Source organism: Sphaerodactylus townsendi, linkage group LG08 (assembly GCF_021028975.2).
Source record: "Sphaerodactylus townsendi isolate TG3544 linkage group LG08, MPM_Stown_v2.3, whole genome shotgun sequence".
Taxonomy (NCBI): domain Eukaryota; kingdom Metazoa; phylum Chordata; class Lepidosauria; order Squamata; family Sphaerodactylidae; genus Sphaerodactylus; species Sphaerodactylus townsendi.
The window spans coordinates 39,466,888-39,479,635 of NC_059432.1; the positions used below are offsets into that span (position 1 = coordinate 39,466,888).

General features: G+C 42.6%; 1 protein-coding gene across 2 annotated transcripts in view; it reads right to left on the minus strand.

The window, feature by feature from the left end:
* Positions 1-12,748, minus strand: part of LRRC27 (leucine rich repeat containing 27) — a 60,290-nt gene that overhangs the window by 24,825 nt on the left and 22,717 nt on the right. For both annotated transcript variants that reach the window (XM_048506152.1, XM_048506153.1), the window contains 3 exons: positions 9,340-9,586; positions 2,177-2,308; positions 1,255-1,351 (listed from right to left, as the gene is read on the minus strand). In XM_048506152.1, coding sequence (XP_048362109.1) covers positions 1,255-1,351; positions 2,177-2,308; positions 9,340-9,586 — 476 coding nt within the window. The remainder of the gene's footprint in view (positions 1-1,254; positions 1,352-2,176; positions 2,309-9,339; positions 9,587-12,748) is intronic.

The window sequence follows — 12,748 nt, forward strand, 5'->3', positions numbered from 1 at the left end:
AGAGACTAAGGAACTATCCAGCGCCCCTGAAGCCTTGCCTATCTTTCAGATTATGTAATTATAGCAGAGATGCATACAACTTCTCAAATTTCCATTATCAGCTCAACAGCATGGTGTAGTGGAAAGATCTGGTATCAAAGCCAACTCTGCCATGAGGTTCCCCTTGGGCAGTCACATGCTCTTGCTTTTTAACCTACTACAGTTTTACTCTGAGGGTAAAATGGAGGAGGAAAGAGCCATGTACTCTGCCCTGAGCTCCTTGGAAGAAAGGTGGGATAAAAACGTGATTATCAAAAGCTAAAACGATTTTTTAATTCCACATGAAGATTGAAAACCTCAAGGTTTCAAATAATTATGCTGTACTACAAATATGGTCCAGGAACAAGGCTGGGTGAAAAGCTGTTTGAAGGCAGAAATTCCAGAGCCAGCAGTAACTGGCGAAAGTTTATATGCTGCTTCTCTGAGGCAAACAACCTCGTCCTGGTACCTCTTTGCAAAGAGGTGGTTGTGGTTTCAGTATACAACAGCTGATCCCATGTGGAGCGTTTGATCTGGTTTTATGACTAAACAGGTATGGGGTTTTGGACTGCTCATGTGACACTGCTGCCTAATTATACTCCCAATTGTCCTTTCCCGTCCTTGGTATTCTCTCCTCCCATGACCAACAATCTAATCACTGAATGAAACAAAACCTTTCTGGGAAGACCACTGTCAAACCGGGTTTACCAACCATGTACACAAGAAGGTGGAGATTTTCACTCCCGCCTACACTCTTTCTTTCCTACTCCCTCTTGCTGCCCAATCCTCCCATCGCCACTGACACGGTTTTTTCTGCTTTTTAATCATTAGTTGCTGAAGTGAAATGGCAGGCACAAGGAGATACCAAGTTAGACATGGCGTATAAGCCTATGTGGACAAGCCGTTGCCACTCTGAAGGTGCACACAACAGGACCATGACAATGCTCGCAGCGGCACCTGGGATTTTCAGTAGCAAAATGTTTTCATTCAGGAGTGGAAAAGAGGATTTCACACAAAGTGAGGCAAAGTTCTGCTCTTCACTTGCCTAGAGCAAGATCCTGTTTAGCAGAAGATGCAGAAGTCTCTTTATATGCCCCAGCAGCTAAATCAGACCTTTAGGGCAGGACAAGATAAAAGAAGCGAAGGGAGGCCAATAGGTAGACCGAGACCACATGGTATGTCTGTGTCAAGGCTGAGAAGAAATTCTTTGGGACAGCTCCTGCTGTGCTTACATACCTTGTCTCTTTTTTCTGATGAAAATGTATATAGCTCTGTCTTCTTCTCTCTCATCAACTTGGCCTGTCTCCTCCATTTCTGAAGCACTTCTTTATCTCTAAAAAATAATCAGCCTGTTTTTTGGAAATTATTTCATAAAGTTCATACATACAGCCTCACCTGACAATATTGAAGGCAGAAAGCCAATTTTAAACAGTAATAGTGGCAGTAATAAAAAATTAATCAGGAAGTGGAGGGGCCTCCAGATTGGGCTGTCTATTGGACCACTGATCCACCTGATTAGCAGTGGCCCACTGAGGTCTCAGGCAGAGGCTTTCCCCCAGCCATCTGGCCCACTGTTCCTTTTCACGGAGGGCTGAACTGGGAAGGTACAGAACACACGGACAGAACCACACATGGAAATAGCAGACTGGAATCTTTAATTGCAGATTGCCACCAAAGAGTAATAAAATAGAATGGGCGGGAAATCATTTTCGGTAAAGAAACAGTGCATAATGGGCTATGAAAATTTCACTCCACCTTCTGCTTCCCACCACAACCTCTACCTTTGGGCTACTCCCCCGACCATCATACCTGATTTCTAGACTCCAGAGTCTGACAAAAATGCAGTTGGATGGACATTTTGCAAACAGGCAGGGAGGAATTTGCCTGCTCTCTCTTCTGGTCTGTTGCATACATCATCTACCCACCATTATGTGCCATTCTGCCCTGAGTTGCGGATTTGGCACTGATCTGGCTAAGATCGCCTAAAAATAGTACAAAGCTGCATACCCCCAGCAGAGTCAAGCATGCGTATATTCCTAACAGCAGTCACAACATTTGAAAAGCTTGTGTGTTCTGTCACAGGGTGGCAGGAGGACACCACAGTGTTCAGAGACTGCACCAATATTAACAAAACCAAAACCATCCCGATAATACTTGCTTTCTCCGCTGTTCAATTAAAGCTAGTTTCTGTTTCATATCCTTGAGTGCTGCTAATCGACAGTCTTCAGCCCTCTTAGTCTGAATAAGAAGATCATAGGATGAAACAGCCGGGAACAACTTCTTCTTGCCCCTTCGGAAATAAGATGGTTAGAACAGTTGTTTAAAATATTCGCAATGCAGGATAAAGCAATAAAAATGTTTAACAGCAGCTTTTTAAAACAAAGGGAGACAAAAGTATTAAGGATCTTTCTCCCCCCTTTCTTCAGGACATTCCAGGTCTATAAAGTAAGCCCTCAATTTCAACACAAGTGCTGCTCCGGTGCCATAATCTCAGAAATGTTGATGGCAACGTTTCACATAGAGATGTTTAGATTGGTTCTTGATTGAAAAACATAAATAACTTGACTGATTCCTTCAGTTCCCCTTTCCAAAGAAAGTGGAAGCCAATAGCCTCTTGACATGACTTGGTCATATCTAAAAAATCTATATGTATCATCGGGGTATCATCAGGGTAAAAAGACCATAACTCTTCATGCAATTATGGATAAATACATTTGCAAGGTGTTACATCAAGATTTCCATCAAGACACAATAAGGTTACTTTATTGAGAAAAGAACAAGAAAAATCCTTGTCCACAGCTAAAGTTAGCTGTCAATAATAATGCCATCCTAAGCAGATTTCAATGACACTTAGCTATGATTAACTTGAACTGGACTGGATCTAAAACCCTTTTCCTTTCATTCTCTTCCTATTGGACTGTAGTGCATGTGTTTTACATTGGATCAAAGATAGGAATGAAAAGAAATGCAGGACAGGATCAAGAAAGTATACATTATTAAGGAGTTTTGCTTGTTAGCATCCCTGCTTAATGCTTCCACCATCATAAAGCGATTCTTATAAAGCGCATTAAGAAAAGGAATCATATGCCCATTGCAAGCAACAGTTTCCATTAGTGTATGGTGAAAGGCACTTTAACAGATGCAAAAGAGCTTAGACAGTTAGTTTTGATTCCAAGGAACTGTGCTGGGAAATATTAGAACATATGGAGCTGCATTATACCAAATCACAGCACTGGTTCATTTAGCTCAGCACTGTATACTGGAAGTCTTCTCCAGAGCCTAAGGCAGAGAGAGGCAGGTCTTTCTCTATACCAGTGGTGGCGAACCTATGGCTTGGGTGCCAGAGGTGGCACTCAGAGCCCTCTCTGTGGGCATGTGCAAACAGAGTGTCCCCCCACCCCCGACACATCTAGGCTGGCCTGGGCCACTGGGCTCAATTATTAGCATTAAACCTAAGACCTAGTTTTGGGGAAGCAGTGTAGGTAACCCTGTTAAGTGCTGTTAAACCCCACTGATTTTCATGCGAAGAACTAAAGCGTGATCCTTTACCTGGGAGTAAGCTTGGTTGCTGGCAATGTGGCTTGCTTCTTAGTAAACCCTCCTAGCGTTGTGATTCACCCGTTGGAAGATTCGCATAGTTGCTTCAAAGCAAAGACTCCGACTACCACCAAGCTTACTCCTGAGTAACGCACACCTTGGAGCCAACCGTTTTTCCTAAACTAAAACCTCAGTATTCAGGTTAAATTGCCGTGTTGACACTTTGCGATAAATAAGTGGGTTTTGGGTTGCAATATGGGCACTCGGTCTCGAAAAGGTTCGCCATCACTGCTCTATACCTTGCTACTGATCACCTTTAAATGGAGTCACCGTGATCTGAACCTAAGATTTTCTGCGTGCAAATCACATGGTGTTATCAGTGAGTCAATATTCAAAAAAGGATTAGGTCTGGCAGATTTCTTTTTCTTTGAGCAGAAGAACTGCCTGCTGTCCAAGAAACAGGGTTTCAGGCTTCACTTTGGAACAGGAGAGCTTTTAGTAGGATGGCACAATTCACACCTCGATTCAAATGGCTGCTTTTGGAACCATTCCAGGTTCAACTGAAAACCAACAAACAAAACCTGCAAGAAAAAAAATCAGATCCTCTGAAGATGCCAGCCACAGATGCAGGCGAAACGTCAGGAGAGAGTGCTGCTAGAACACAGCCATACAGCCCGGAAACCACACAGCACCCCTCAAAAAAATCACATTTGATACGGGGTTCGTTGTTACGCTCCACAATAACCGGAGCTACAAATGCTCTTCAGGAACAGTTGCTGGTCAACTAAATCATAACATGATTGTGCAGTGGCGTTCCTGCCTAGGGACAGGGGGAATTTATAATCCTCGGGCGCCCCCCCATTTGGTCACGTAAGCCAACATTTCAGGGGTCGCTTCTGTGTGTTTTAAATTTTAAGCGTTTCACGTTCGCTTCCGCAGGGGCGCATTTTATAGTTATCGGCACCAAATTTCAGGGTATCATCCAGATATTGTCTTGATACCACCCAAACTTGGTGATGTTTGGTTTAGTGTTATGGACCCCTCAATGGGTTCCATCCCCATTGTTTCAATGGAAGCTAACAGGAGATGGGGTCTACCCATTTGAGGACCATAACTTTGGTTTCCTGAACATAACTTCACCAAATTTGGGTGGCATCGTTAGAATAGTTACTAGATGATTCGAAATTTTGGTGTCACTAGCTTTAAAAAATACATCCCTTCCAGGCACCCCAAGAAATTTGCCCAAGATTCTTTGTTTTGCAGTGACTTGCTCCATTGTAGCCACAATAAAATTTCTGAGTGTGTAGGCAGGCTGCACACATTTTGAAGATAGAGGCACCAGACTTTCTCGGTGGCTCTAGGAAGGCCTCCTGGTAATAGCTTCCAGGTTTGGAGACCTGCTTCTGGGGTTCAATTCTTATGGGCCCCTCAAAAGGCTTATTTTGTTTCCCTCATTCTGCACATGAAAGCCTGTGGGCTGAGTTCTCTCTCAGAACTCTCAACTCCACCCAGAAGCAAGCTCACCAAGATTGATGCTATTACCAAGGCTCCTTGGAGTCACCTTTGAAAGTCTGGCACCTCTATCTTCAAAATGTGCAGCCTGCCTCAGAAATTCTCATTAGCTACAATGGAGCAAAGTCACTGCAAACAAAGAATCTTGGCAAATTTCTCTTGGGGTGCCTGGAAGGGATGTATTTTTAAAGCTAGTGACACCAAAAAATTTCAGGGTATCATCTGCTGGTAATCCGCTCTATGATGCCACCTAAGTTTGGTGAAGTTATGTTCAGGGAGAAAACCAAAGTTATGGTCCCTCAAATGGGCAGCCCCCATCTCCTGTTAGCTCCCATTGAAAACAATGGGGATGGGGCATTCCATTTAAACCATAACTTTGCTGCCCCTGAACCAAACACATTGCCAAACTCAGGTGGTACTGAACAGGCAGTCTCTGATGATGCCTCGAAATCATGGTGCCGCTTAGCTTTAAAAAAATGCGCCCCTGCAGGCTGAAGAAAAAAACACCAACAGCCCCCCCAAACCTGGGGCATTTTGCATTCGTGATTTGGTAATTTTTTTTGAGTTATGCGGACATAATCAGACACTTTTGTCTGAATGCTCAAATTTGTCCAGATTCCAGCCGAATCTGCTATTTGTTTCCTATTCCGAATCTCCAACCCTCAAAAGTGATGTTGTTTCAGGGTGGGGAGAATCCACCTCAAAGCATCATTTTCAATTCTTAGTTTAATCGGGACCCCAGATTCTCTCCCTTTAAGGTAGATTTAAAAGAAGAATCTGGAGTTCCTAGTTTAAACACCAATGAAAGTGGATTCCACTGGAGGTGTTTTGTGAGAGATGATGCTGACATTTGTTTGGCAAATGTTTTGTTAAAATTTTAGAGAGATTTCCATGCTTAATCACCCACTTGCACTAGCTTGAATTAAGCCAGGCCAACAACCTACCTCAAGGGTCGTTGTGATTAGGAAATTAGGAAAAGAGTTGGTGGGTAGAGAGCCATGTATGTTTTGATGGGAGTGGGAGGTGATTTGTGAGCTGGTACAAAAAAAATACCTGTTTGTCATGGTGGGGAGGTGGCCCATACACCGGGTCCGCCAAACTCAGGTTTTGTCCCCGGGCGCCAGTTTGCCTAGGTACGCCCCTGTGATTGTGGTGCTTGTCTCTCCAACTTCGCTAAGTAGTATTCTGAAGTTCCCTGAGTTTCAGAAATGGTTATCTGCATAGCTGCTATGATACCATGTTATGATACCATGCTATAATACCATGGTACTGCTATGATACCACTGCTATGATACCATGGCAATTTGAATGTGTGTTCTGTGTTAAGTGCCATCAAGTTGATTCCAATTCATGGTGACCCTATGAATCAATGTCCTCCAAAATTTCCTATTGTCAACAGCCTTGCTCAGGTCTTGCAAACTGAGGTCTGTGGCTTCCTTGATTGAGTCCAGCCATCTTATCCTGGGTCTTCCTTTTTTCCTGCTGCCTTCAACTTTTCCCAGCATTATTGCCTTTTTCATTGGCTCATGTCTTCTCATAATGTGACGAAAGTGTAATAGCCTCAGGCCAGTTTTTCATGGCAAAATTGCTCCTCTGTTAGCATGGGAAATGCCCCAGTACAATAGAGAGTTCTTCACCGCCCCCTTTGCTGCAGCATGTCTGCCATGCTGTTGTCCCAGCAGCACCCTGGAGAATTGGCTTTGCCCCGTGGCTTTCCAGAACTGCCAAAATGGAGGTTCTTTTTGAATGCTCCTATGTTGCTCCGGGGGCTTCCCTGCTGTGAAGAACTTAATGGCAGCAGCACCAGGGCCATTTTCCCCACCTCGCTGCTCTAGACCACCCCCCACAAAACAAGAACCCCACCTTCAAGCGCAAGGAGTTTGCAGGAGGGGGAAAGGGTGATTCTCTCTGTTTTAAAAATTAAAAAAGGACTGAAAGTGAGTGGGGGGAATGGGGCGAGATTCAGCCAACCTAAACGCAGGAAACGGAGAGTACATCAAAACACTCAGACACTGTGGCATACATTTCCTTTAAAACCAGCCATAACTTTTTATTACCCACACACAGTCAAAAGCTTTATTGTAAGCTATGAAAAGCAAGGTTAATTTCTTCTGAAATTCTCTCATATGCTCCAGTAACCAACATAAATTTGCAATATGATCTCTACTGCCTCTTCTTTTTCTGAATCCAGCTTGAACATCAAGCATTTCTTGTTCCATACATGATAACAGTCTTTGAGCAATGAGCTTAACATTTTGAGCATCACTTAAGTCATGTGAGAAATTAATGTGACAGTCTGACAGTTGCTGCAGTCTTTAACATCTCCTTTTTGGGAACTGGAATGTAAACTGACCATTTTCAGTGGGTAGGCTATTGTTTTGTTTTCCATATTTGATGGCTTCTGTGACAAACATCTTTGTGATAAACATGTTGCCTATACTACACCCTCCTGGCACTCTTTGTTGACCTTAATTTTGATTTGCACAGCACATGGACCTTTTCTGTCTTCTACTCTTTCCAAGTTTACTTTCACAGCATTCCTTTAGATGTCCAATTGTGCCACAGTCCATTTCTCCCTTAAGTAAAAGCAGGTGGCTGTTCACCCCATCAAGCAATTTTCAGCTCTGTGCAAGTAAAAGGGTGGTTACTTTGCATATTATCATTTGTTCAACAGATCAGAATGTATGGAGTTCTCTGCTCTTTGAAATGCAGTTTTGGTTTTTAAAGAATTCTGCAAGAATGGTCTGAAAAATGAGAGCATTGACAATAGGTCTTTCTCAGTGAATCGGTCTTTAACTCAATTTTAATTTGAAATGTGGCACACAGTTCATCTAAAAATATGAAAAACCCAATTTATTCATAATTGTGTCAGTGAAGGAAAGCGTTTTATATGTTTAATTATTATTCAAAGGTTCCTGCAGTGGCTTTATGTTAAACATTTGACTAGATTTTACTAAACGTACTGTAAGAAGAAGAAAAGATAAGGCAAGACCAAACACTCATAAAATCAGCTCCTGAAGAGAACTCAAATGGCCTAAGACATTTTTCCTGTTTTACTGTGGTGTCTTCTCTAACTATTTCGGGGAGGGGGATAGTGTCATAGTTTAAATTGTAAACCACCTTAAACCCTGAGCAGAGAAGTGGCATAGAAACACAGCCAATAAATGAATCAACTCAAATAGCAGAGTGGGGCAGTTTAAAAAATGTGAACAGCAAGAATACCCACCATGTGTGGTGGCTACTAAAATCTCAACCTCACCTTTTCCCAGAGGTGTAGTTGGGCCAAACTGCGCTCGGTGCACAGTGTGTTTTTTCTGCCCCCATGGCACCCCGTCGTGGTGCCCCCCGCCCCCCACCCCCCACCAACCCCCCTTCCCACACTTACCTACCTTCCTGTTCTATTTCTAGTACTTTTTGAGGCTGAAAAAAGCGGCCTCTTCACAGTTCAGGGAAAAAACTGCCTGACGAACTATACTTCCCAGGAGACCTTGTGAGCTCCAAGGTCTCCTGGGAACTGTAGTTCCTCAGGCAGTTTTTAGCCTGAGCTGTAAATAGGCCGCTTTTTTCAGCCTCAAAAAGTACTAAAAAAAGAAAAGGAGCGTAGGTAAGTGTGGGAAGGGGGATGGTTTGTGTGTGTGCTGCAGGGGGGCACCACGGGGGCTGTGGGGGACATGGGAAAAAGGGGGAGGGGCTGGGGCGATTTTCTAGCTCACAGGCGTGCGCCCGGTACACGATGCATCCCCCTGTCCCCTTGGCGCTCCGCCACTGCCTTTTCCAGAATGGGCAGAAATTAAATAAGAGCCTCCAATCTAAGAAGCTTTTTCCAAATTAAGTGGCTCTTACATTGGAAAAAGAGCCACTTAAGTTGCAGGAAGACACTTAAAGCTTGAAGAAGGGTACTTGGAGAATGGTTGGATCCTTCCCACTATACAGGGAAATAAATAGTAAAATAAAAATCAGGTGTATTTGCATTAAACCATGGCCCCTTCCGCACACGCAAAATAATGCATTTTCAAACCACTTTCACAACTGTTTGCAAGTAGATTTTGCTATTCCGCACAGCTTCAAAGAGCACTGAAAGCAGTTTGAAAGTGCATTACTCTGCATGTGCGGAATGAGCCCATGCAAAGCAGTTTAGTACAGGAGAAGATAGTCCATCAAATATATGGTGCCAAGTGGTTTTGGCTTTTAAAATATAATGCACACCAAAGTCTGTATTAGGAGGGCATATTGTAACCCGCTCGTAAGAGACATAAACATGTATCATATTACCTGGGTGTGGCCACGGTCCATTTGCATGAGACACTCTGTTTTGCCCTGGATCTCTTTGAGAAAATGGAAGTCATAGATTCGTTGTACAACTTTTGGTCAGCCAGATACTCTTCTCTTTCATCTTGTATCATTTCTTCCCTCAGCTTCTGAAATCGTACCATTTCCTCCTCATTAGGCCATCCATCTGACAAATCCAGACTCGATTTCACAAGGTCTGTCAAGTTTAACTTTTCAATGGGAGGCATTTCTGTTGGGATCAAAAAAAGAAGAGGTCACTAGAGTCATTACAAAGCCAATCAGGAAAGGAACCCAGCAAAAAACAGCCTAGCATATCTCTCTCTTTCCCTCTTCAGGTTTAAGCATCAAGATAAATGTGACTTTACATCTGAAAGCCTCCCTGGCTTTTCTCAGTCTCTCTTCTCTTCATCACTGGTAAAGTGCAATCATAATCTGAAGAAGGAGCAGTAGGGAAAGAAAATAATAGCGCCATTAATGGAACTGGTAAATGGCAGAGAATGAAGCATGATGAAAAGAAAAATAATATATATTGCAGTTTTCTTTCTTTCTGGCATATGGAGTTCACTTGAACCTAATTTTTCTGTATCTCATAGGGCTGGATCCAGCCAGATTTTTCAGTTCAGCCTTTCCCAGTCCCCCTCCTTGGGGTATTCCCTTCCCCCATGGCTTGTGTCCTTGAATGTTCTACAGTCCTTTTCTGGACCTCAAAAAGGAGCCCCCCTCCCTTTCTTTACCAGCAGAAAAACTTGTTGGATCCAATCCCTAGTTTCCTTTTATCATGCTTTTATGTTCCCAGTTTTTAACAATCTTTTACAGAAAATATGGATCCTTTGGAAAACCTTCTCCTCTTGGCCCTGCCTTCTCAGTTCCGTTAATCTTTTCAAATTGTATTATCATTCAGTACAATAAACATAATAGGAGCCGCGTGGCATAGTGGTTAAGTGCTTGCACTGCCACTCACACGGTCAGGAGTTCGAGTCCCCTGTCAGATATCCTGGCAGCTGCCTGATGGTCAACTCAGCCATCCACCCATTCTTGGTCGGTAAGTGAGTACCTAGCTCATAGCTAGGGGGTAAAGAATAGCCAGGGAAAACAATGGCAAACTACCCCACAAAAACGGCTTGCCCATGAAATCACTGCTCGCAGTGGTACCCCAGGGGAAACTGAAGGGGAAACTTTACCTTTACTATAAACATTCGATCCTAAAAATCACAGCATTGCAGACTCATGCATGCCCACTGAAATATCTGGATAAAAAGCTATGATCTTTTCATAACACAAGAGAATTTAGAATACAACCTAGTTCGCAGCCAAGCCAACTAATTTGGTTTAATACAAGGAAGGAACAGCAACCTATAACTTTCTTCATATTATACTTAATAAGTATGCCAAGGTAACTCTTTGTCATCAGATCTTTCCTACCGTGAATATTTTCATTGCTTTCAAACAGATGGATGGTTTTGTAGGATTTTCTACCAAGGTTTTCACACCCCAAGACTGCTAGAAAGTTATGTCTGCTCAGGCAAAGATATTCCTCAGAAAGGTCTGGGAGTAAAGTCCTTGATAGTTTGGCAGTTGCAATACAGGGTAAATCCCAAGATAAGCCTCTGCATTGGAATAAAACTTGGGTTTAAAGGAAATGTAAGAATATGAACCCCTGACTTTTGTCCTGCATGAGCATATGTCTATAGTAAGCATATACAATTGGAGTAACCAGTATGTTTGGGTGATTCCTGTTTCTAGGTGCCATTTGGCTTTAATATTGAAGACTCAATTTGGATTTGGTCTACACATTCAGAACAATGAAGAAGCTGAATGCTGATTTAAGTGGGATAAGAACATAAGAACTAGCCTGCTGGATAGAATGGACTGCACCACTTCAGAGTGCAGGTAAAGAGAACATATTATCAAATGCTCCCGTAGGTTAAAAAATACTCCCTGGAAATAGAGATCATCACAAAAAGCAAAGTCTGAGGATAGCATGTTCTCCCAATGTGGTAGTTCTCTACTTTCAGAGATATTTTTTTAAAAAAAAACCTGAGAAAGCATTTGAAAAACCTCTCTCATCAATATTCTGAAGCAGTATGGTCCACTCTCACCAATTCTAATACATGGATACCCCTAACAATTCATGCAACTTAATTCATCTTCTCAACCAACCTCACCCTATAAAGAAATGAGTGCTCCACCTATATGAAGTGGATGTGCACCATCTTGTGCCCTTATATGCGCTATTGCGCTATTTGTTTAGGAACAGCAGTTTTTTAACCATGTCTTTTAAATGTTATATTTGTATACTTGTTATTACCGACCATGTTGTAAGGCCCCCTGAGCCTGGCCCGGCTGAGAAAGGACGGGTATAAATCGAACAAAAGTAAATGAAATACACTGACCCTGGAAGCGCCAAGATCCATGATTTTACTAGTCATTTTCTGCTATCTCACAGCCACGGAATGTGACCTGGTAAGTTAAAGCCTTTTGGTATGAACTGTTGGATCAGCCATTTGAAGATACCAACCTCAGAGTTTACAGAATACCACATGGCCAGAGCGTGCAATAACGCATCTGCACATTATGGACCATGTTTAGATGAGTTGGATTGTGGGCCTGTTGTTTTAAAGAGGTATAGGTAGTCCTCTGTGCAAGCACCAGGTCATTGCTGACCCATGGGGTGATGTCATATCATGACTGGTTGTGGTGGGTTTTCCGGGCTGTGTGGCCGTGGCCTACTAGACCATGGGTAAACAGCCCAGAAAACCCACCACAACCAGTTGAAACTGGCCGTGAAAGCCTTCGACAATTCATATCATGACGTTCACTAGCCAGATTATGTTAATGGGGTGGTTTGCCATTGCCTTTCCCAGTTGTCTACTTTTTACCCCTGACAAGCAGGGTACTAATTTTACAGACCTCAGAAGGAAGGAAGGCTGAGTCAGCCTTGAGCTGTCTACTGAAAACCTCACCCTATAAATGAGGGTGAAAGTGTCACCTATAAATACTTCTATTGGGATCGAACTCAGGTCCTATTGTTTTACTGATCCTAAATTAAACATGTCTTTGTAATTATATCTGTATTACATCTTTAATTTTATATGTTTACTTATGCATTTTTTATAACAACCTCACTGGAGGACACTTGAGATTAGAACTCATTAAATGCACACATACAATCAGAAAATATTATTGGGTACAATTAATATAATCTAAAATAAACCTCAAAGGATATACATACCAGATGGAGGCAAAATAGTAATACACAAAAATCCCAAAGAGACTAGCTTGCTAAAAGTCTCCTGAAATATCCCAACTAGAACTTGAAATCTCCTTGCTTATAAAAAGTCATTGTGGTTAGAAATATTTATGCAGGGAAGATGGAATCCCTGAAGATTTG